Source organism: Jaculus jaculus, chromosome 6 (assembly GCF_020740685.1).
Source record: "Jaculus jaculus isolate mJacJac1 chromosome 6, mJacJac1.mat.Y.cur, whole genome shotgun sequence".
NCBI classification, from domain to species: Eukaryota; Metazoa; Chordata; class Mammalia; order Rodentia; family Dipodidae; genus Jaculus; species Jaculus jaculus.
The window spans coordinates 51,763,481-51,789,849 of NC_059107.1; the positions used below are offsets into that span (position 1 = coordinate 51,763,481).

The 26,369-nt window shown below is 38.3% G+C and overlaps 1 protein-coding gene across 3 annotated transcripts in view; it reads right to left on the minus strand.

Annotated features, from left to right (window-relative positions):
• Positions 1–26,369, minus strand: part of Ctnna2 (catenin alpha 2) — a 1,209,750-nt gene that overhangs the window by 89,226 nt on the left and 1,094,155 nt on the right. For all 3 annotated transcript variants that reach the window (XM_004660539.2, XM_004660538.3, XM_045151911.1), the window contains 3 exons: positions 14,492–14,584; positions 13,753–13,909; positions 3,299–3,499 (listed from right to left, as the gene is read on the minus strand). In XM_004660539.2, coding sequence (XP_004660596.1) covers positions 3,299–3,499; positions 13,753–13,909; positions 14,492–14,584 — 451 coding nt within the window. The remainder of the gene's footprint in view (positions 1–3,298; positions 3,500–13,752; positions 13,910–14,491; positions 14,585–26,369) is intronic.

Below are 26,369 nucleotides of genomic sequence, written 5' to 3' on the forward strand. Positions count from 1 at the left end.
AATGCCTGATTTAGTCAAGGGTGTTTGTGCATTCTGTCATTTGTTAAAATTTATTGGCTGTCTCCATTAACACATAAAGTATATTTTGATAGCAGTCATCCACCATCACTTTCCCTTTCCTCCTTCTTCTCAGCCAGTCATTCTATTTTGACATCTGTGTTGGCGTGTGTGTATGGGGTTGCCACCGAGTTTGATTACAGTTGGTTCCATAAGGATGAGTAAGAGGCTATGTATTAGAGCACATGCAACATGCCTGTGGAATACCCCTGAAAAAAAATTTCTCCCCCAACCCCAGTAACCCTTAACTGCTAGTAACTCTTCAGGTAGGAATGCTGTCTCATGCCCTCCTCTAGTATCCATGACAGGATATTGATGGGCACAACACTGTGTGGGTCTTATCCAGGCAACCACAGGTGCTCTGGCCAGGTCCCTTCAGGTGGACAGTTCAACAGTACTCCTCCTCACCTTTTCACTCTCTCTTCCACAATGTTCCCTGAACCTTGAAAGGGTTATATAAATGTTTTATTTAGTGCTGAGCATACAACTATAAGTACTTACTAGAAAAATACTTCTATACCATAACCCTCTCTATACCCTACATATATAGTACCTAGGTTCTATTTTGCCCCATTCAAAAATGTCTCTATTTTCTATTTTGAGTTGTTCATGGTGACTGTTATTTTTCCTATACAAAACCCTGGAGAGTATCTGGGTATGTCTACAGATAATTCTGGTTGAGAATACTTGAGGTGGTAGAGGGATGTTTATGGAGTGAGGGTGACCAGGGATTCTACTAACCGTACTACAGCAGCCCCTCCCAATAACTCCCAGGAAAGTCTTCCTCAGGCCTCCAAAAATGTGTTAATACTGCAGAAACTATGGACTTCTGACTGAGTGTCCTAAATCTAACATTTCAGACTAAAAATATAAGCACAAAGCCCTAGGCAGAAACTAATAGATGTGCTAAGGCAGAAAACAGAGCACAAAACCAAACCTGTCAACTTGTATACCTTTTCCTCATTATTTACTTGTCAGCTTCCCCTTTGCTGCCCACTACCCTCATGTTCTCTTTCCAAAAGCAAATGTATCTTTGGGACTGTGTGGTATTCCTGACATATGCATGACAAACACTTTATACTCTAAGCTATCTCTCCAGCCTATGTTTATTTTTTATAAGTAGGTGATTAACCAGAAAGATATTTAAATTTTTAAACTGTATATGATAAACATGTTAAAATTTCAATCAACTAAAGAGTTGCTCTTGCCTTTAAGTAGCTTTTAACTTATGGGAAAGCACTCTTGTTATTAAAGTAGTACAATAGAAAGTAAGAAAATGCCATATCTCTTAAATAGTGTCTGAACCTTTGGTAGGTACAAAATCACATATAAATGAACAAGATCATCTGTATATTTCATTTGAAACAATTGTTGGATCACCAGTCACAAGCAGGTAAAAGTTCTGTCCTTTGTCTTTTGCTCTTTTCTGTGGTTTATTTTATTTTATTTTTTTACCCAGTGTCACACCAAGGGTATACTACTATGTATGAAATACAACACAAGAATCTAGAATCTTGGAAGAAAATAGAGTTAAGAAGCCAGTGAATGGGGACCACACAAACATCGGATGATTTCCTTTAGAGTTAAAAAAAAATAAAAAAGTGTTTAGAATATAGAGTAAAATGGCTATTGGTAATTCCTTTAAGGGAGGCAAGAAATACTTAGTGTATAACCAACCTGCTTCATTTTCCTCTATTATCTGAAAAGGGTGTGATAGTTAAGGTGTTGTCAACTTGATCTGTTTAGTAATCCACAGGTTGCTTCTAGGAAGGCTCAACTAAAGGAAGAAGTCTTTCCACCAGGGTGAGCCCTTTCCCCCAGAGTGCAAGTGGTTGGATTCCTTCCAGTGAGTTCTTAGCCAAAGTGAGTTCCCTAATGATCCCCAAACATTATAGGGCATTTATTGCTAAGGCTCATGGTTACCCACCAGAACTACATGATAAGACCCTATTGCATAACTGGGCTAAAAGTCACTGGTAAATCAAACTGGAACTGAGCTGGAAACCTCCTCCCTGAGGTCAGAATTCTGAAAAGAGCTATGCTGCATGCAGCCTTTTGGGACAGAGAATTCATCAATGGTGTTAAATGGCAGCATACCTTGTTAACCTCACAGCAGGCCAGTCAGGCCAAATGTGCCTACTGGTTCAATAAAGACATGTCTATTATGGGTGAAACCAACTACTTTCTGATGGAACTAGAGGCTCACTTCACAGGAGTAAATACATGTGTGGTATGGAAAGCCTAGTCAAAAGCTTATGGCTGGGGAGGTCATAAGCCATAGGGGGTGGGGACTATTACTGTTGTCTGGCCAAATAAATGTATTATGCCTGTCAAACTGCCCTTTAAACACTTATGTTGATACCCATATATTAATGCTGATTGATTCAAAAGTTTCCATTGTGCTGAGAAGTGACAGTGGAGTGTTCAGTGCAAAGTGAGACAGATCACAGCCTGCAAGGCTCAGGGACCATTGTGGAAAAGGTGGTGGAAAGAATGTAAGAGTCAAAGGAAGAAGAGTAATGCTTACAATGCTGATTTCCAAACACAGAGTAGCCTTGATATTCATGACCTCACAGTGGCTGATGTTACCTAGACAAGATCTGAATAACAGTAGGAAAAACAATGAATGTATCAAAATAGAAGAGAGACTAGATGGAAAGAAGATATTCAGTAGAGAAATGATTGGGAGGGAGAAAAGGAAGAGTGGTGGGAGGGTATTATTGTCATGATATATTGACTATGAAAGTTGTTAATAAATAATTAAAAGATTGTTATTTCCCTAGTGGTATTCACACTCAAACTCAAGTACTAACATTTGAGAGATAGCTCATTTTGAACAGTACAGAGGATCTGAATTAGATCACTAGAGCTTGTGAGAAAAGGCTGGGCATGGACCAGAGCACATGCAATCTCAGTGCTGGGGAAATGAGGACAGGTGGGCCCTTGGGTATCTCAGGTAAAGGAGTCTAGCCTGCTTTGTGAGTTCCAGGCCAATGGGAGACCTTATCTCAACATAGAAGCCCCTGAAGAATGACACCTGAAGTTATCCTCTGCATATATGAAAATGGACACCTGGAAATACACAGAAGAGAAAACAAGAACATTGAAGGATTTCTAGACTCCCATTAGATGTGAAATTTAGAAGCATAAATGACTATAAGAAGTACTGAAATGGATGTGTTTGGATATGGAAATTAACCATGACACTAGTGTTTGCGTCAGAAGTAATAACCATGCTTACCTGTCTCTGAAAGCAACTTTGTGGCTTCTAGCACCTTCTCAGTGTAAACCCCAGCTTCATAGTTCTCCATCTCAGCATTGATAATGTGGATGACTCGAGCTGCCCGACCCCGGATGGCCCCTGCTGTGCGGTCCAGAGTATCCACATCCCCTTCTTGCAGGGCGATCACACACTTGTTCACATCCTCCAAGATGTGATTCTCTGTGAAGAGGATACATACACAATCGTTATGTAACAAACAATCTAAAACTGATTCACCTGCTATGAGCCCCCCAGTACATCTTACTACCTGCCTAACACTGAAATGGACATAAAGGATGTAGGATGTTAGATGTTCCTGATTCATCTAGTATGCACCCCTCCTGCACATCTTACGACATGCCTAACACTGAAGTGGGTATAAAGGACCTGGGATGTTAGGTGCTCCTTCTACAATTTCTGATGTTAATCAATTTCCATGATGCTAATGTAGCTGCTTTGAGGATCAAACGTTTGAGAACCTTCATCTTGGATTGCAGCTTCCAGACCCATTAGAAAGAAGTTTACACTGTTTGCATGCAGTTTACTTCATGATAATTTGTTAGAGCATTCTGGGGAGACTGGAATACAACTACATTTGTGGTTTAGGGATGGAGCCTAAGAAAATGAATCGCAAGGAAATTCTTAGGAGAGGCTGACCACACTGGAGAATGGTTAATGTAAAAGAAATGTATTCTTTTGTTTCAAAGATTGACAAGTATTGCTTAAGGGGGTCTTTGAATGTTTTTTTTTTCTGCCAGTACTTGAGTCATCCTGACCAAGAAAACCACTTCTGCATAAGGACAGAGTGAAAGCTTTAGGTGTCTGATTATTTGATGCTTTAAAAGACAATGTATTAAAACCAGGTCATTAAATCAGTCTGTTAGCATCATTTCAGATAGAAGACACACATACTGGGAAACTTTACAAAGTTCCCCACAATTAAAATACAAGCCAGTGGCTAATTTTATCAGATTACATTCAAGGCAAGTATCTCTCGCCTTTTCATGGTCCTCTGTAACAAGCAAGACGGGGGGGGTGGGGGGGAACAGCCTCTCTCCTCCCCTGATAGAGAAATATAGTGTAACAGCACAGCAAGCAGGTAAGATTTCATTTCCATGTCCAGTGGTAGATTTGTAATTATGTCATTTGAGTATACTTTAAAGGCATAATCCTGAAGAAATGTTAGAAACTGTAGTGTTCTATGAAAAAAAAGGAAACATCTTTAAGCTGAAAACACACACACACATTCACATTAACCCCCAGCCTAAGTTCATATATTGAAATTTTACTTTCACATAAATTTAAATAGTTCATTATTTTCATTTAAACTAAAAGAAATTGAACCTATAGAAATAAGATACTTATAATGGTTTGAGAAAAGACATCAACAGATAATATGGAATTGAGAATTAAACCTGGAACTTTTTCACATGCTAGGAAAGTGCTCTGCAACTGTTCTATATTCCAAAACCTTTTTTTTTCTTTTCTATTTTTAGACACTAAGTTACACAAGCTAACCTTGAACTTCCTCTGTAGCCCAAGCAGCCATGAAGTTGCAGTACTCCTTCCTCAGCCTCCCAAATGCTACCATTACAGACTGAGAACATCTAAATATATGAGATCTATAGTTCAGAAATAAGGATTTGGGGAAGTGACTCAGTCACAGTGGCAGAGGCCACATGAATGTAATTACTACCCTTATAAGGAAGACATCAGAGAGATCTTCTATCCTCTGTACCACATGTGATTAGAGTGATATTTGGCTTTCTGTGAGAAAGCATACCTTTACAAGGCACCTTCACCTCAAATCTTTTCATTCTTTCATAGTCATGAAAAATAAATTTCCATTCTTTATAAACATTCTATGTTATGATATTTTGTTATAGCTCTCTATAACACAACCATATGTAAATGCATATGCATTTAAAATAGTCAAGCTACTGTATAGCCTTTTTAAAATTATGTGATCAAATTCAATGCATTGTTTGAGGACTAAATTATAAGCTGTTTAACAAGTGTCTAGGGCTGCTTCTGATATTAAAGTTTCTAAAGGAGGGAAGGTAAAAAGATACCTTGAAAATTCAAGTTTCCAGTGAGAGTTTATGCTACTTTCATTAAATCAAGAACTCAGGGGATTTTTGTTCCTTTAGGATTTTACATAGAAATCTACAAAAGATAATTTCCTAGTCAAAAAAGAACATCTATTTAACTTCATATAATATCATGCTTTCACTTAAAATCAGAAATTTCTGAATTTTATGTCCTCTGATTCTTTCATTTCAAGTATAACTAAGAATAGAAAAATAATGAAATGTATGAAGATAAGCATTTAGCATTCTTAAACTCACAGAACTAGGACTTATTTAATGTTGATATTTTCCTGAGTCAAACAGAAAAGCACAGTTGTGAAAATATAGGCTTAGGAAGCTTTTATTTTCATTAGGACCTTCTTTTTTTTTGTTTTTTGTTTTGTTTTTTTTTTTTGTTTTTTCAAGGTAGGGTTTCACTCTAGCCTAAAATGACCAGGAATTCACTATGGAGTCTCAGGGTGGCCTCGAACTCATGGCAATTCTCCTACCTCTGCCTCCCAAGTGCTGGGATTAAAGGCGTGCGCCACCACACCTCATTAGGAACTTCCGATAACTGTACCTTCCTGTGGTCTTCACTGCATTGTGTATACTTGCCACAACACTTAAAGAAACTTTGAATCGGATTCTAATGAAGAAAGCCCATTCCTAAAGACTCCCTTACTGCTTTATTGGGTTCCTGGGGATGAGTACTCATCTGGCCCCTGAAAGGAAGCACATAAGAAAAGCTTTTTGTCTAAAACATGCATCTTGTTCAACCTTCTGAGATTAACATAGTGGTTTAAGAATCTGCTAGGTACTAATTGTCGACTTTGTAAAGAGAAGACTTAGGGATAAGATGCACAGCACAGAGAGCTCTGTTGGTTATATTATACACTGATCCTGTGCAGTTAATAATTCAAAAACTAATTCTAGAAAGTCTACTCATGACCTCATTTACTAAGATGAAATGATAGGGATTAACAACATTAATCACTCTTATTTTCCATACTGAAAACATGAATCAAATTTAAATAAATATAAGAAAATGTGCTGGTGTAGATACAGTTATGCCTATTTAAAGGAAAGTGGCTTTATCCAAAAGTCTACAGTAACAAAAGCATACCCTTTAAGATACCAAATCATCAATTCATTTAAGAAATGGCTAGTAATGTCAGTATGAATAAGGTGTTAACCATACTAATTTTACAATTTGCTAAGTGACTAATTCTTTACAAATCTTTTTTTTTTTTTATGTTAAGATAGATTATTTAGCACTTTTCAACCTTACCCCCAACTATCAGTATCTTTTATTGATGGATAGTATACCTGTAAAATCCACTGTGGTTAAGAATGTTTTCAAATAGGTTTGTATCTTATTAATCTAAGCACCAACAATGTATTGGTAAAAGGAGCTGCATCTATTGAGGAAACCATGAACTATTTGGTCAAATTACATTTGTTGTCTTTTTAGATTCTTGGTTTTTCTTATGATAATGTCTCCCTTCTGTTGTATGCATCCTCAAATTGTGTCCAGTGAGCATAGAGACACACTGGTCTAGTGTGGATTAAGAATGACAGAAAGACACCAAAAGCTCTAACAGAAATCTGTCTTTTTTTTTTTTTTTTTTCTTTTTATTTTTTTTTTTTTTTTTTTTTTTTTGAGAAACCTTGTAGGTCTCTCTGATCAAAAGCTCATTGTGGATGATAGCCACCTGCTGGTACTAGAAGTTATAGGTCAGTGCCCAAGAAGAGAAGGAAGAAAAAGATAAGTGATATAAAAGAGATAGAGAGATAAGAGAGAAGAGGGAGGGTGAGAGAGAGAGAGAGAGAAAGAGAGAGAGGGAGGAGGAGGGAGAGAGAGAGAGAGAGACAGAAAGACAGACAGACAGACAGACAGACAGAAATAGGAGGAAATAAAAGTCAGTTTTCACCGTACCCTTTTCAGGGCCTTAGAGGTGTTCCCTCTAAGGGCCTGGTGAAGTTTCAACCATTTGGTCTGTCTTTTAGGATATCGAGTTTTATGTTACCATTGCCTTTGGGTCCAGTTTTGTGTCCCCTACCCCCTCCCTTTCCCTCCCCTCCCTCCCCACCTGTCCTATGGTCTGGTCCTCAAGATGCTTGCTAAGTATGGTGGCAACTTGGGTAGATCCAGGTTAGGTGCTGCAGATGAGTGAGACTATGTGGCAATTATCTTTCTGTGATTTGGTGACTTCACTGAGAATGATCTGTTCCCGGTTTGATCATTTTTCTTCAAATATTATTGTGTCCCTTTTCCTTACTGCTGTGTAGAATTCCATTGTGTAGATATACCACATCTTAGTTATCCATTTGTCTAATGATGGACATCTCAGTTGATTCCAGCTCTTAGCTATTATGAATGGAGCAGCTATAAATATGGTTGAGCAAATCTCTCTGAACTGAGCCATGGAGCTTTTAGGGTACATGCCCAGTAAGTAAATAATTAGTTCTGTTGGTAACTCTATAGTCAACTTTTTTAGGAGTTTCCATATTGCTTTCCAAAGTTGTTGTACCATCTTGCATTCCCACCAACAGTGGATGAGGGTCCCTATTTCTCCATATCCTCACCAGCATTTATTTTCATATGATTTTTTGATGTTTGCTATCATTACTGGGGTAAGGTGGAATTTCACAGTTGTTTTAATTTCCATTTCCCTCATGATAAGGGATGATGAACATTTTCTTAAGTATGTGTTTGCCATTTGTATTTCTTCCTCTGCGAACTGCCTGTCCAGTTCTTTGCCCCATTTTGTGAGTGGGTTGTTTGACTTTTTATTGTTTAGGCTTATGAGTTCTTCTTCTGCGGAAGATACCATATGCTGTTGGTATGTAACATAGAGTGGCATGGCTGGAAGTTAGAAGAGAGTCAGCCCCAGACAGTCAACATGTCTACTGCTGGAAGGCAATACATGATGAGTGACTGGATGAATATCTGTCCAAGCAACTCATAGTCTACTCAGCAGCAAACAACCTGAGGTAACAGTCACACAAGTGCAATAGTGGCACACAGCCATGTGGGAAACCAACTGCTCTTGATTTGGCTAGCTGATCTGCTCAGTGGAACAGAACCCTTAACTGGAGCTGGGAAACAAGTCAGAATCATATCCAAAAACAAGTCTGCTCTCCATTGTCAAGCTCCCACCAATTGTGGGCTACAAGTAGGCCTATACCTATTAAACTCTCTCTAAAAAAATAATTGTTGTCACATTTATTTGGTTGCTAACTTTACTCTCCATCAGAGAATCTGTTTCTCTTTCTCAGATAGACACAGACCCTAAGGACAGAACCACCCCATCATATGTCAAAAGGGCCCCAACTGAAACTAAGAATAAGTGGGGAAACATACAAGAGTGCTGTTTTCTTGGTGAACCAGGAACCAGCACAACGGTGAGGGAGATAGACACATAGAACAATTAACTCCAACCAAACTAGGTATCCAGAGACACAGAGGCTCCCAAGACCCCATCACTGAAGCAGACCTAAAATGAACCCAACATGGCTCAGGGAAATTTGTGGAAGGGGGGTGGAAAGAATGTCAGAGCCACATGTTGGGTCATGAAATGCAGAGACATTTCCTCCTACCCAAAACTAATGGCTAATCCCACAATGCACGACCTAAATATATCAACAAGGAGGCTCCCTGTGGAGGGGAGAGGACAGGGAGGAGGCTAACAATGGTACCAACTTGATTGTATTCACTGAGTACAAAAAAAAAAGGAAGACAGTGAATTCTTTGAAAGCAGAATCCACATGTGATACAAGTTTGCATCCCTGCAAACTCTGTTCAGACAGCAGATAATCAAAAAATGACATCTGCTGAATGTGTCCATTAAAGGAATCAACACATTAAGCTTTTTTTTTTTTTAAATCCCAGGATATTTTGTAGATAAACATTCCTGAAGTAAGGCAACTGGATAAATGCAATACTAAACAGAAAAGGAAAGAGGTAAAAATAGTAATAAAAAGCATAGACACAGTCTGAAGATTACATGGCTAGGAAAACCTTCAGGTACCATAGATGGTACACTCTAATATCAAGTGTAGTAGGTAAGCATGCCATAAAATATCTAACTGCAAGATATTTTGTAATAAATCTACCTCAATTTTTGCAACCTTATATTTTCAGAAAAGGTTTAATTTTGTTGTTTCAAAACAAAATCAATGATAACCAAAGAATTTGATTGTTACAAAACAGAAAGCTGTAGTTTCTAAATTCAAAACCAGTCATGGTCTGAACTTTTTCACAGAAAACAACTCAAGATAACAGAGTTACAAAAGAAAATGAAAACGACAAACAAAATACAAGTCATAGACATTATGGGATCCAGTTAATGGTTGTTCAGATCCTAGATTTCTACAGTTTTGTGAGCCAAATGTAAGAATTAAACTGTCACATGGTTAATGCTAAGGTACTTCTTCTAAAGAACTATTAAAAATTGTACATTTTGCCCAGTGGGAAAGATTGAGATGTTCTAATGCAACCATTTCACATTTTTATGGGCCTAAGCTACAACTGAAAATTGGTTTTATTATATAATGTAAATAGCTAATATCATTGTTCTGTAAACTTGTGGCATTTCTCATGAACAAACACTCAGGTATACAAGTTTAGTTAGCATGGATGGGGTAAAGGAGAAACTAAACTAGTCATTTTGAAACAAATATTTCTGCTTGTGTGCATGTGGCCATGAATATGTTGCTTTGTAAACTGAATTTCCTACCAGAATAGATATTCCCCTTAGAAGAAACTGGTACACAAAATGTCATTAATACCATTCTGAAATATCTCCTGGGCCAAACTTGCAATTTATTGATGCAAACGTTTGGCTTCAAGTTGGAAAGATGAGAAGTAGTTTCCCCAACTATTGGGCTGTGTCCATAGCCTATCAGCAAGGGAGAGTGGACTGTGTCATTGTTTGTCAAGCCCTGTCTGCGGAAAGGTGCCTGCTTCCTGTCAACTCCAAAGGTATGCTCCCGCAGATCCTGTCATTCTGGCTCTCTGACATCACCTGCTCATTTTCCTGTCATGGCACGCGGCAGCATTTGTACCACTGGGGTCAGACAGCACAGTGCTATCAGCAGGAGCTAAAGCCTTTTCTTGTTTCTGGTAATAATGAGATGTACAAAGGATAGGCAGGGGGAAAGGGAGCAAAGACACAGAGCAAGGAGGGAGAAAATTAAGAAAAGCTTGGTAGTGTTCAAAGACACTGAGATAAGACCTCCTCACCAGACTCTCCCATTCTCAGATACTTTTGGACAAGCATTTGAAGAAAAGGATAAGTCCGAGAATTTTTATGTTCTGAGAGACTTCTTTGGAGAAAAAAGTGAATGTATGTTTTCTGCTGGTTTCCTGGTAGAAGGTGACTTGGTGGGAATGTTCCTTGAGGATATGAAGACTGTGCTGGAGACCTGAGACTAGGAGCCTCTTACTAGGAGTCATTCATGCAAAAGCAATTAGAAGGAAATTTTGTAGGGGTGGCCACATTTCCATCCCCTAGCTCATGCCTCTCTTATTATCAACACAACTGTCTAAACAGTTTAGAGCGCCTTAGAAGACACACTGTGGGGGATATCGTTTGCAGTTAGAACTTGGCCATTAGCCTAGCAAAAGCTTCAAAACTGGAAACATGTTCTTTTATCAGCTACCCGTCTTTTGATGACATATCAATAAAACCAAATCCCTAGGAAATGAAAAGTTCTTGAGGAAGATTTGAGATCAAAGTGAGAACACTGGAGCTGAAAAGGGCTGCCACAAACGTGACAGAGTGGGAAACAGAAAGAACCAAGGAAAAACATTTCCATTCTCTCCTGACTTAACTGCAAACACTGTATAGGATCTGAAAAGAAGTGATCTCAATTTTTAAAGCATGTCTGCCAAGTTGCCAACTTCCTCTCCTACCTCAACTATCTCAAAGGAAGACTCAATTATTAATCCCTATTTTGTACAGTATTTGATGAAAATTAAAGAAAAGAGACTTGAGTATGTGTTAGCTCATTTTTCCTTTCTGCCTTGCTTTGCCCTCCTTTAATGACAACTTGGTTTTTCAATTGTCCATCATTTTATTGTATTTATTTTTTCTTTTCTTTCTTTATTTTTATTAATTAGTTTTGTGCTCAGTATCAAGTTGATATCATTGTTGGGCTCATCCATGTCCTACCCCCACCCCTTGGCCCCTCCTTGTTGAGGTATATGGGTCATGCATCCTGGAGTCAGCCCACAGTTATGGGTAGGATAAATGTCTCTGCATAACATGACCCAACATGTGGCTCTGACATTCGTTCCTCCACTTCTTACGCAAAATTTCCCTGAGCCATGTTGGGTTCATATTGGGTCTGTTTTAGTGATGAGGTGTCGGGGGCCTCTGTGTCTCTCTCTGGATATCTGGTTTGGTAGGGGTTGATTGTTCTCTGTGTTTATCTCCTTCACCCTTGTGCTGTTACCCAGTTTACCAAGAAAACAGCACCCTTGCTTGTTTCGCCAATTATTCTTATTCAGATGGGGCCCTTTTGCCATCATTTTAGATCTATGGATATGACACCACTGCTCTCACACTAGCCTGCACACGTCTGAAGTAAGAATTCACTGTTACTTCATCAAACAGAAAAGCTGCTAGGTAGAGAACAGCCAAGCTTAGAAGCCTCTGCCAAAAGTCTCTCTACAACTATACTCAAGGGTCCCATCTGCTTGTATCCTACCAGTACAGAGAGGATCTCTCTGTTTCTCTGTTTCTCTCTCGTCAAAGTTGGTCAAGTGGCACCAGGGATGACAAAGTGAGTTCCTCAGGCCTGTTGGTAGAAACATCACCTGGCCAGTTTGAATTTTCAAGGGTCACTTGAAAACTGAGGCTATTGTTTCCTGTAAACTCTTCTACCCCCTCCCCATGGAAACCTGGAACAAATGTAGTCAAAGACTTGGACCACATGGATCAAAGCACTTTACAAAATGCCTGTTTGCTGGCTGGTAAGCCAATCTTGAAAAGACACTGAGGAATTCCACTAAAAGTTAAATTGGCTTCATAGGTGTTCAAATCCACTAACCTCCTGCAGCCTGGCTATATTTATGAAGAAGAAATAACAGCAGTGATGATAGCTTTTGTTTTCTTTCACTCACTTCCTTCTACAAGCTCACAGATAAATACTTGGAGCTGAGATATCTCTTCTGTGCTTTCTTGCTTAAGGTGTCTACTTGTCTCATCACAAACCCTGACTTAGAAAAATGGCCCACTTTACAAGGGTAAATTGGAACAAGTGATTGCCTATTTTAAGGCATAAACTAGGTAGAATAGCCAATCCTACCACATGGTTTATTCAGGTATATCAAAAGTCCATCCTGCTTAAAATAGAAAGAAAAAAAAAAAAAAACAGCATACAAATATCCAAAAGGGAATCTAAGCTTCTTTACACAGTGTGTTCAGGTTCTGACCGCTTCATCACAAAGTTTTAGTTTCCTTCTAATGCCTTGACTTGAAATGTCTCGAAATAAGAATTTTGAGTACAAACATCTGAGGCGAATAGCCCTTACGAGAACAAAGATGTATATATTTATGACATGAGATGTCCTTCATTGATGAACATAACTGGGAAATAGGCTTAAATTCTGACTTGCTACTTGCTACAGTATCTGAGACTTAAGCTCCCAAACTCAGTTTACTTACCTATATAATGAAGACAAGGAAAGTCACCTTGCAAGTGAGTGCAAAGAAAAGTGAAAAGAATATACCAATACAGGGCCTGCCATCACATATGCATGCCACTTAGCTTAAGATGACATAGATTGTGTGGCTTAAACAAAGAAATTTATCTTCTCAAAGTCTGGATGTCTGAGGCGAGGGTGCCATTATTATCAAGTTCTGCCCAGGGCTCTTTTCCTAGTGGGCGGAGGTCCATCTTCCTGCTGAGTGAGTACTTTCATATGCAAACCTATCCTAAGTGCTCACTCTGATGACCTCATTTAATTTCAGTTACTTCCCTAAATCCCACCACTAAAAGCCATTACCTAGAGGGATAGGATTGAAACATATAAATTTTGATGGGACATAAACATTTATTCCATAACAAGGAATCTAAAATGATAAAAAAACAATGGAATTATAGCAAATGTTCTTATATAAACTATTATTACAGTTAAATATCCCCATTAATGACAAAATAAATTCAGATTTTATTTGTGTGGGAAAAAAAAAAAGCATTTTTAAGAGTGTGTAATAATCACATTTTCTGAAATGATTGAATGCTCAAAGGTCCAAGGAGAACACTTGAATCACAGATCCATGATATTTGTGACATATTTCTTATCTCATCTTGTTATACTCCTCCAGCTCCCAGTGAGGAGCCTGTAGTGATTACCTGAAACAGAGAGGAAGTCATCCACCGAGGTGATGTCATCCACAGCCTCAGTCAGCACTCGAACCTGCTTCTCCCACTGGTCTTTGAAGACATCCATGTTATCTTGAGCAACTTTGCTCTGTGGCCGAGCAGCCAGTGTGAGAGCAGCATTGATGACCTGCATGTTAGAAAGAAATCAAGGATATGATGACCACACTATCCTGGGTAGGAATAAGCAGGTAAAAACAAGGGTTGAAACTATAGACACTGGAGGTTCTACAGATGAGATGTCAGTATGTAGCACAGTCAAAAACATGAAAGATAAAGCAGATTATCAAGTGCCATTAATTTCTTGCTGTGTTTCTTTTGAAAATTTACAAATTAGCCTCAGGTTTCAAAAAGATTTTGCTGGACAAGTCTAATTATCTTAGCACAGATGTGAGAGAAATATAATAATCCTTGCTTTCTTCATGTGGAAGTTTATCATTTACTTATTGACATAAGATAAATAGACAGGGAATGTTTAAATCACAACAAAAAACAAAGAACAGTCAGTATGAGTAGAAAAGATGATAATTGCCACAGTAATTCTAAATAAACAGAGTGCTTAGTTTTGCTTTGAGAATGGTAAAATTTAAATAGCACACAATTGATGGTTAACATTTTACAGTCGGAGTACCTGGGACATGAAAAGGTTTGAGTATAGGTCTTGAATATCAGGACATCAATGGGCTTATGAAGCAAAGTAAAGGAGTCTTACCTGGGGACACAAGCTGTCAATCTGAGTGGCTGCCATCCGGACTAATTTCACCCCCTCCTCATTGTTTGAGATGGAACAGGCCAAATTGGCAACCTATATGGAAGATATCTCAGGTGAAAATTGTATGGAGACAAAAGGGAAGAGTGCAGTTCCAGGAGCATCTTTTCAGTGTGACAAGGACTCTCTTCTTTGTTAAACCAAGGATTACTCTTTTGCTTGCTCTTTTAGGCATACATACAAGAATACTGGACTGCTAATATCAAATGATTGCTTCATTTAGTTTTCATTTCATCTAATGCCTTTTAAACTGAGTTGCTCTGAAATTTTTTACCTATGTTCCTAGACCCCGACTGCTCTTTACCCACTCATGAGACTATGAAGACTTGTCACAAGGTGTAGACAGGACACTGATCTTGACCAGCCATACCCATCTTTGAACCGTCCACTGAGAGAGCGCTTGAGATCTAAGAGAGCCCATCACATGCTGAGTTAGAGTGCTTTGTACACAATTAGATGGCAGCAGAGCACATGAGACAGATGTATAGCAAGGCTGTTTGATCCGTAGACAGTATTGAGGCATATAGAAAACTAGATGGTCAAGTCCACCATAAAGGTATACACATTTGATTTTTCAAAAACACTAAATGAGCCAAAAGAGCTGAAGTAATTTACCTTCCCAGGTCAAAGAAGTCAAATTATGTTATTCTTTCTCATCAACAAGTATTGGTAATACAAGGTCAAATTGACTGGCCAAGGTCAACAGTAAACAAAACAGTGACCTGTCTCATCAGACAGGTGTCAAGAAGAAAGAAGATTGAGGATTATGGAGGCAAAAGTGGAGGAAAAGGACAACCAGAGCAGGGGTCAGAGGAAAACTAGAACAAGTGATTAGCAGAGAGACAATCCCGTGGTATTTCTGGTTCCCCTGACTTCTTATACTCAGCTCACTTCTAGCCTACAAAACCAGGCTGCTTCCCAGGAGATGGTGTAATGCTCACAGAAATTAAAATGCACCACATATATGCATATCTCCTAATGCAAATCAGAGACAGACAATGCAGAGAAGTGGGAGAAGCACAGAACTAGAAATCAGGATGTTCAGCCTCTAACCAGCTTTGTGATCTCCTCTACACACAGGGCTGTGTTCTTATCAGTAACATGAGCTGGGTAGATAATGTAACGTGAGCTGAGTAGAGGAGGCCAAGAATATTTTCAAAGATTACTTCAATACATCATCAGAGTAAGGATCCCTTTTGAAGCTTTTAAGAAACATGAAGGAACACTACATTTATTACAGTGAGAATATATTCTAGGAAAATTCAAAGCTTAAATGAGTGACAGATCTTATCTAGTCTCAAATCACCTAGACTTTATTTTTATTTCTTCAGATGATTTTCACCATTACATTTAGTTTTTTAAAATAAGTCTGAAAAATATACAATTCTAATACTCACAGGAAAGGAATCTAAATGCCCTGGAGTATAAAGCTTTTTGGAAGGCAAACAGGGACTAATGCTACAGGACTTTTTTTTTTTTTTTTTTGCTGTAATTTATTGTTTCTATTCCGCATTTTGATTCTTCTTCCTTATATCTGTATTTCATACTTTTTACTCAGTGTGTATCCCAAGTACCCAATGCAGCACACATGGAACAGGTGTTCCCTACATGTTTGTTTAATGAGTTAACAGCGACTCTTAGCTTTCTGATTCTTGCTGAGAGCCCAGAATACAAATGTTTCAATTTTTTTTTTGATAGTGAGAGAAAATCATGATAATGTATACTTTCCAGAAACATATTATTAAAAGCTGCCCTTTATTTTTTGACTGCATTTTTCTATGTCTGTTGTAGTCCTTGAAATGGTATTATATGGCAGCTCTTCTTCTCTTTACTACACTTTCTTAGTATGTAAGGGAGATGAGGTCACACCTATGAAAGCAGTGGACAATGTTTAAAAGTGTGAAATGGACTGAGCAGATGGCTCAGCATGTAAAAGCACTTGCCACTTAAAAGAATGCCTGAGTTCAATCTCAGCACACATGAAAAAGGTTAGGCATGCCCACATAACGTCAGTCTTGCAGGGAGACAGAGACCTGGGAGGGACCCTGGTCTCACTGGTCAAGGAAATACACAAATCAGTGATGGAAGAAGATACCTGATATTCTCCTCTGGCCTTTGCACATAGGTGCATAATACACACACACACACACACACACAAACACACACACACACACATCAAAGTGTGGCATTGTCAGCAACAACATGAAAGCTTAAACTATTCCAGAGACTCGCTCTTAGGGAAATATTTTCTTTCACTGCTATAAAAAAAAAATAATCACTGTAGTGTTAATGAACTAGTTAGTCCTCTATGACTATTTGATAGATAGGAAGAGAGAGACAGAAACAGAGACAGAGAGAGAACAAACAAACTAGATAGTATATGTCCCATAGGAAAACATAGGTTATAATTTTAATTTTTTTATATATTTCAGTTATTTATTTGAGCAAGAGGAAGAAAGAAAGATAATGGGTATTCAAGGGCCTCTAATCACCAAAAACGAACTCCAGACCATGCACTACCTTATGCATCTGATTTTATGTGGGTACTGGGGAATCTGACATTGGTCCTTAGGCTTTGCAGGCAAGCACATTTACCAGTGAGCCATCTCTCCAGCCCAAGATGTAACACCTTCTATGATAGACTTCTTCCAAAAACACAACCTAAAAAAGATCAGCCCTTAAATTCAGAATTACCAGAAAATTATAATGTAAAGAAAATAGAAAAACATTATAATCATGAATGAAAATCCTAGTGCTGAACTGACTAGAAAAAGGTTACATACCTTTACTTGTATCTTTAATAATCTAAGTATGCTATAAAATATATAAATGAATAAATTCATAAAGTGAATTTATGAGACCAAAGACACTTAAATCTTGGTTAAGTATTTGTTATTCCAAACTTAATATGTTTTAAAGTGTGACAAAGGTATATTGGTTACTTTTAAAAAGTGAAATAATTGGAAGAGTAAAGGAAGAAATGATATAATTGTTGTTTTATGTCTCATAATAATATGGGGCTGGGGTAATAATAAATCAATAAGGCTGGCCAGTGGTTCTTAACTGTTGAAACTGAATGATAGCATGTGATAGTCATTATATATTCTATATGCTCTACTTAGGGATATATTTAAAATTTTCCATACAAAACTTTTTTTTTTTTTTTTAATTTGCAATGACAACCTTATCAGTAGGTCCATTAGCACTGTTTTGCACCTTCCTTCTGACATGGCTCACAAAGAAGCACAGTTTAAATCAGAGAGAATCCCAAGTATGGCTTTGAGTTCACTTAAGCTTGGCTGACAATAAGAGAGGGTCAGATGAGCACACAAGAACACTGGATGTGGCCAGACTGTGGTATCAAGAGGTGCTTTTCAGATATCAGAGCTGCCCACTTATGTTAGCTCTGGATCACTTGGGTGAAACTGACCCTGGGGCACACAGGGAGAGAACAGCTAGACTCTTACACAAATAAATGCTAACCATAAAATTAAGAGTAACAAACTTGTCTTTTGGTTTATCCATCCTTTGTTTAAATAGGATCCTTTGTGGCTTTGATGTTACGCAGCACCCCACCACCCAGCAGACTCTCTGTGGTGGGAACAATATTGGCAGCACTGGTAAAAATAAATAAGTAAACACCTGGCAAGTCTCCACAGTCTTCTAATTATTTATTCTCTTTAATTTTATTGATCCACAAATCCTAAAATCTGTCAGGTCAATGCTACAATGTACTCCTGCTGTTTAATTCCACTGAAAATCAGAATTTCATTTACTTTGTATTGTATTTGGAAACATTCTGAAAATATTTCCAATATGATGCTGAGGATTTCAATATCTCTAATGGCAGGCAAGCATGCTTTAAATTGGTCATGGACTCTATCCAAATCCCTACCTTGCTTATTTTGTTTTGGCTTGCCTTTCTCGGCTTCTAAAACCACTGGCTTCATGGCAACTGTGAACATATTTGTCTGTATTCTGTCAGCAGATGACCCTATGTTTTAGCCTGACAGGGAGCTCCTATGAATAATATAGCTTGACATACTAGCTCACAAGCCAGCATCAACCCAAGATCATGGCATGGAGAAGGCACTTTAGAACTTGTACCAATGATCAGTTCTTGAATGGTAGCTCTGACAGTATGATACCAGAATCTCTGTGATAAAATAAAATATTCTGTTTTTCAAAGCTCAAGTCTTAATGGCTATTTAGTATGCTGTGGTCGGGGAAACAGTGGTAAAGGAAGAGAATTATAAACCAAAAACATAAGGCATTTTAAAAATAATTCTATTAAAAGAAAACATACAATATATCATGAATAGACTGAAACCCAAAAGACACTATGCAATACAGCTAAGTTTCAAAGAATTTTGAAACCTGCCTGTGTCAGCTAAGTAAGTGAACTATAGGACTGCATGTCTAGCTGGCTCGGGCCTTTGCTTTATTCATTCTGCAATTATTTATATCTTAACTGAAATAATAGTACTTACTCCCCACCCTAGAGGGTTAGAGAACAATGAAGGATACCATTGCATATTAAATTGGGGAAAAATTGTATTTGATTTCTGAAGTTGCATGTATTGTGTGTCATAAGTCTTAGTGGTAGAGCTCCTTGATGAACTAATTACACTGCATCCTGCCAACCCCTAAAAAAAAGAAGTCCTCTCCAGAACTTTTGAGTGCTCAAAGATTTGGAGAAGGACAGGGTAAAAAGACAGAGTTAATATTCTAGACATGGTTTATATGAGTTGTCTTTGGAAGAAAGAAAAAACTTGACAGCCACCAATTAACTGTATGCTTGCTATAAGAAGTTTGAGAGTTTATAAAAAACAAAAAAAGTGGGGTTGTAGAGATGGCTCAGTGGTGAAAGTATGTGCCTGCAAAGCCTAAGGAACAAGGTTCAATTCCCCAGTACCCACATAAGCCAAATGCACAAGATGGTGCATGCATCTGGTGACATATATATATATATATATATATATATATATATATATATATATATATATATATATATAATAAATAAATCAAAAATTTTTAAGAGTGCTTGGGAATGTAGGCTGGGAATCATTTAGCTACGATGAAAGAAAGATATTCATCATTTTATCCTTCTTTTCTCATTGCCTGATTAGCACAACTTCTGTTCAATGCGTATGTTTTCTTTTTCTCTTCTGGGAGCATACTGTGTAAGTAGGTGAAGAAATTAATGCCAGGGAAAGATTGGACAGACAGCAAACCACCAAGGAAAGCTGATGCTGATTCCTCTAAGAAAGTAATGTACTTCCTGCACTGAGCTAAATTTCTGTTATAATTGGAACAAGTTCTTAACCCTTTGATAATCACCTTAGCTGACCACACACATAGTGGAAATATTCACAAGACACTAGTAGAACACTGCAATTGGTAAAAGTCAGAAACATGTCAAGATTCATGTAAATGAATTGTGAAAATTTAAAGTGGACAAACTTGGAACAGATCATACTCAGAAAACTCACACAATCACAGATAAATGCTGTATGGTGTCATGGTGTCACTTACCTGTTCTAGTTGCTGTCATACCTGACAGGGAACTCAAGGCCCAGACAATAGGAAATGGAAGGGTTTGGGAGATGGGGGAAGGGTGGGGGGAGCAAACACAAAATAAAATTAAATCCAAAATGATCTGATATCACCTTTATCCTTGGGGATAGCTTAAAAGATATAACCCTTAAAAGGAGTAAGGAGGGAGAATGTGAAGAGCAGGGCTCTGGTGAAAGTGGGAAGTAGCATACGCTTAAAAGAGTTTTTTGTTCTGTCTCTGACCTGTAACTCCTAGTACCAGAGACTGGTTGCTACCCACATTGAGATGTTGATCGGAGAGACCTAAGAGGTCCCCAAACCAAGACTGATTTCTGTAAAAGCACTTGATTACCTGCCTGAGGCAAAAGCTAAGACTCTACTGTGGAAGACATCATATGCTGCTGACACAGAATAGGAAGAAACCTTGCTGGAATGCAAAAGAAAGCTAGTCTCCAGACAGTTAACCTATCTATTGCTGGAAAGTGCTACATGAGCTACTGGGAGAAAATGGCAAATAATGGTCTGAGCCACCAGAGACCTAAGCAACTCAGAAGCAAACACCTTGACATGATGTAAATGCCAGGGAAATAGTGGCACATAGCCTTAGTGGGTAACCAATAGCTTTCTGATTGGCTAAGAGATCTGCTCAGTGTAAAGGAACCCACATCTGGAATTGGGAATCAGATCAGAATCCTATGAAGACAAAGATTATGTTCTCCAGTATCAAACTCTCATTAGTCTTTGGCTATAAGAGGGGTAACATACATCAAATTCTCCCTAAGTTAACAATGCTAATCCTATTTAAACTATGCTGACTTTACTTTCCATTGGAGAATCTATTCTTCTTTTTCAGAAGGTAGTGAGACCAGAGGAAATAAACTACCCCTCACATTTCAGCCAAGCCACAGCTGAATACACAGAGGAATGGGGAGATGAGCAAGAGTACTGCTTCCATAGTGTTCCTGATAAATAGTCCAAGGTGTAGGAGACAGACCCTAAGAATACTCAACACTTACCAAAGTAGAGATCTACAGGCTCCTAACTGCTCAGCACTGAAGTACACTTAAAACTCACCCATCACAACTCAGGGAATTTTGCGAAAGAAAGGGAGAAAAGATTGTAAGAGCCAGAGGTTAAACATCATGCCCAGAGGCATTCCCTCCCCCTCAAAACAATGGACTACTACTCCCACAATGCATAAACTACAACTGCATGGGGTATACCTGAAACCCTATGGAAGAGTGTTCCCAACGAAATGGGGACAGGGACAAGGGAAAAAGAGAGTACCAACACATGATCTATACATACGAAACATCTTGTTAGTATTAATAATAAACAAAACTAACAAAAATCAAACTACATTCTAAAATATTTGTTGATTCTATGCACTCCAAAAAAACACAGAAAATATTCAGTGTTTTCAACCCAAAATGTTTTATCATTTTATTATTTTTTGACAGTTCAGGTATCAACTTAGTGGTTTAAGGAGAACACACTGTTGAAATGAAGCAAAATAACAATTTGCAGGTTCATAAAGCACTTGATTCTAATCTTACTATTTCATCATTATCATAAATTTGAGGATAAAATGAGGTTATTTACCATTAAAAGGGAATCATTTGAATTTATACTCAACAGTCTCATGGCCATATAAAACCACCTAGAGAAGGTATGATGGCACCAATCCATGCCAACTGTTGTTTTCTATAAGCACCATGGCAATGCAGAATGCATTGGTCACAATTTAAAAGCTTAATCTACTTATATGCCTTGATGTAATTAGCACACAAGGCATTGATATATATTGCCTATCTTGTATTGTACTCAAAGTCTTCTTTTTAGTATGTGGACATGTCTGTGTGTACGTATGTGTGTGCACATGTGGTGACAAGAGGAAGACATTGAGTGTCCTCTCCCATCACTCTTTTGCCTTGTTGCCTCAGACAGTCTCTCCTTAATCCTGGGCATCCCATTTTTTAATTATTTATTTATTTATTTGAAAGCGACAGACACAGAGAGAAAGACAGATAGAGGGAGAGAGAGAGAATGGGCGCGCAGGGCTTCCAGCCTCTGCAAACGAACTCCAGACGCGTGTGCCCCCTTGGGCATCTGGCTAACATGGGACCTGGGGAACCGAGCCTCGAACTGGGGTCCTTAAGCTTCACAGGCAAGCGCTTAACCGCTTAGCCATCTCTCCAGCCCGCAACCCATTTTTTTCAGCTAGACTGGCTGTTCAGATATCTTCCACTGTCTGCCCTTCTTAGCTCTGAGGTTATGGGTGTGTACCACCATGCCCAGCTTTTTACATAAGTACTGGTGATCTGAACTCAGGTCCTCATGATTGTACAGGAAGCACTCTTATCTACTGAACAATCTCACCAGACACTAATCTCAAGATTCTTTCAGAACAGGCTACCTATATTACAAAATTAAGGAATTGTAAAATTCAGTAAAATATAAAATGGTGTGCCTTTCTGAAATCTTTATGAGTACAAAAGAAACAGCTAATGTTAAGGACAGTATGATTTTACCCTAAGGAGGTCTTATTAATAAAAATGTACATAGACATTGACAAAGGGATGACCTTAAAAACCTGATTTAAGACAAGGAAGGTCTAGTCACTACAGAGAACATTACAGAGGCATGTCCTGTTTCTTTCAGGTTGTCACAGAATCCTTTGAAAATAAAGCTGCCTCACACCAGATGCGTGTACCAGTCAAATTACCACCAACTGAGGTCTTAGACCATCAAGGACACTTGAACATCTTGGAAAATTCGATTAAGGAAGGATAGCTAAGTAGATTCTGGAGTGGGGGCAGCACAAGGACACAGCAAGACAAAAGGAAGAGAGAAACTGTCCTTCTGCTTCATTTGTACATGAGTTTTCTGAGGCATGTAACACTCCGGTTTGATTCGGCTTTGTTTTGTCCAGACAGAGTTTCATTCTGTAGCCAAAGCTGGTCTGAAACTTGTTCTGTAACCCAATCTGGCCTTGAACTTGTGGCAATCCTTCTATCTCAGATTTGTGAGTTCTGAGATTATAGGCATGTGCTAACATGCCCTACTTATCTAAAAATTTTTGTTTCAACAGTTACGTTTTTGATTTTATAATTACCAAAACATGGTCTGTTATTCTTGTCAGCAAAGCAAGATGATCATCTTCATGGTAAAAAAATTAAAAAAATAATAGCAGCATCTGTATTATAAAATAGTTACAAGATTAAAATGAGAACAGTTAGATAACCCAGCATTCAGTATATATATGACAAATGTTACTCTCGTTTCATTGACTTTATTGAAAGGTCATTATAACAGTAAAGAAATATTTTAATTCACATATCTAATCACTGAATCTTTTAGTCATTTAGTAAACAAATAGATGCCGGGCATTAAGGTGGCAAAGATTACATATCATTCATGCTGTAGAAGATCCTGCCATTTGGTAGGAAGGCAGAACTTAAATGAGTTTTCTGTTGGTATTTGCCAGGGATTGGCTTGGTGTCCCTTAAATAAAGTGGTGAGCATTTTCACATGACATACATCCTGTGTGCATCCTCCTCTATATTGTAAGTCATCCTTAGATACTTACAATGCCTATTCCAATGTAAACATTGCAGGCTAGTTGTTATGCTCTATTGTTTATGAGGAAATAGCTAAATAAAAATTAATATATGGATTGTAGATGAGGTGTTTCTCCAAAAGTACCTTCAATATAGAGTTAATTCATGCATGTGTACCTGTGGATTCTGAAGTACATGTGCAATGTGTTTTAAATGCTCATATGTGATAAGTAAATACTACAAAGAAAATAGAGCAAAATTATGATAAAGAATGAAGGAAGGTGTAGTTTTCATATTAGAATGTTTACTCAATTTAAGATTATGCATAGTCTGTTTAAGGCTGCAATCGGGGTGGGTATCTTTTGTCATTGCTTATTTAATCTCTCACCCAAATATTTTCTATGTAATTTTAGACATTATTTTTTTTGTTTATTTTATTTATTTATTGCAGAGTGACAGACAGAGGGAGAAAGAGGCAGAGAAAGAGAGAGAATGGGTGCACCAGGGCTTCTAGGCAACTGGCTAATGTGGGTCCTGAGGAATTGATCCTCAAACCAGGGTCCTTAGGTTTCACAGGCAAGCACCTAACCACTAACCCATCTCTCCAGCCATAGACATGATTTTTAATGGGTAATTTTTCTCTAATTTTATTGCCTTACCATTTGGCAAATCTATCCTCTGTAGTCATCCACTTAGGAGAGCCACCAGTGTATGCTATCACAAAATTAAAGTAGCATATGCATTAAAGCATCTCATCCTGGGTCCTGTGAGAGGGAGAATTACTAGAGGAGGGAGATCACACAGTTACTTATTTAAATATGGCTGCAGTGCTGGCTGAACATTCTCAGCAATGAATGAACTGTTAGTTGTCCACTGGTGCCAGCATTATATCCCACACACTGTCCCTCAACTTCCTTTTCCCACTATGTCATCTTTTTTTTTTTTTTCCAAATATGTATTTATTTTCAGGGAGAGAGAGAGCACGCACATGTGCCAGGACCTTTTGCCATTGCAAAGGAACTACAGATGGATGCACAACTTTGTGAATCTGGCTTGTCATGGGTACTAGGGAATTGAACCTAGAAAGGAAGGCTTTGGAAACAAGCATCCATCACCATTGAAATCTCCCCAGCCCCATTAACATCTTAATGCTCTTCCAGCCATTCATTCTATTATGAAGAGACTTCTCATTGCCCCAAACACAGTGTAAATTTCTATGGACAGAGACCATAACCAGCATGTAACTGGGATCACAGGAGTTCAATTCCAAATACTTAAAATTGAATCCAGCAAGTTTCTGGCATGTTATGAAAACAAAAGATGACTTCAGCTTTTTACAGCCTTATATGTAGAAGAGGTCCCAAGTTCTATGATTTGGAATTGAGGCAATTGTACAACTATTTTTGCAGTTTAGTCTGGAATCAGCATTCAGTAGCTAATAACCAAATGAAACATATACACCATCCTGCCACTCAGAACTGCAAAGCAGTTTGTTTATGCCCCCCCTGCCCCCAGGCCTCACACCCTTGCCTGTAGTTACGCACCTATGACAAGACAAATTACATTTCTAGGGCTCCCCTGGGATGCAAAACAGCTCCTATACTTGTGTTCGTAGGGACTTACAAACCACTAGGAAAGCCATGTGCATGTCTCTGCCTAAATTAAAGTGATCAGTCTGCCCTGGTGACATTAATGGAGGTAATCACCAGCTCACATTCATGAACAAATTGATGTGCCTGCTTCATAGCTAAGCCACTCAGCATAAATCTATCCCCTTTGAATATAAAAACCTCAGTGGCTTAGAATAATACATCATCTAATGCTGTGATTTTGTTACATCAATAACATTTGCTTATATGAAAGGATACGGGAGCCTGATTGTGTGTTATCTGAAATCATGCAGAGAAGGCAATGTTCTTTTAATTACTATGACTCATGGGATTTCATTTTTCCCAATTTTACTTCAAGGAAGTAAAATGTTTTAATCCCTGCTATTATTTGGCTTCTCAAAGTTGCATGTAAGCTAATAAAACCTTCAGTTATTTTCAGTGAATAAAATATGTTGATCTTCACATACATGGAATGGGGCTATAGTTCATGTCTAACAATGAAGACAGCTACATGGAACCATCTAGTGATTGGCATTTAGTGAGTGTCTGGGAATGTTCAGAGAATGAAGGTGCTGACTGATGCAGGATTAGGGTCCAAGGATAGATTAAATTCCAGAAAGATGCAGTAATTCTTGGTTCCATGGATCATAACTTTTGGGTCCTTATCCAAGTAAGGGAGAATTGAAAACATGGATACCAAGAAGGTAAATTATGAATTATGAAGTTTACTTTAGAGAGAGTTAGGATCCAGTGGGAAGGCCAGCAGGAAGCCCCAAGCCAAAGATTCTAAGCTGAGAAGGTGAAGGGGATATGGAGAAAATCTTCATGTCTCTGGGGAAAAGCCTCCAGAGAAGGTACAGGAACAAGTGGGAAACAGAGCAGTAGAGCCCAAGCCATAAGGTCCCCTCACATAAGATATCAGTGAGGGTTAAGAGATAGAAAAAGACTAAAGAGAGAGTATGAATGTAGTGAAACAGAACAGTATCTAAAAGAAAAACACACATTGAAATCAAGCAAGAAAATACCTCAGCTTCGCTGGGAAAGGGGGATGGCTTATCACAGCAAGGTCCAGGACAGTCGGGAGTCAGGGGAATG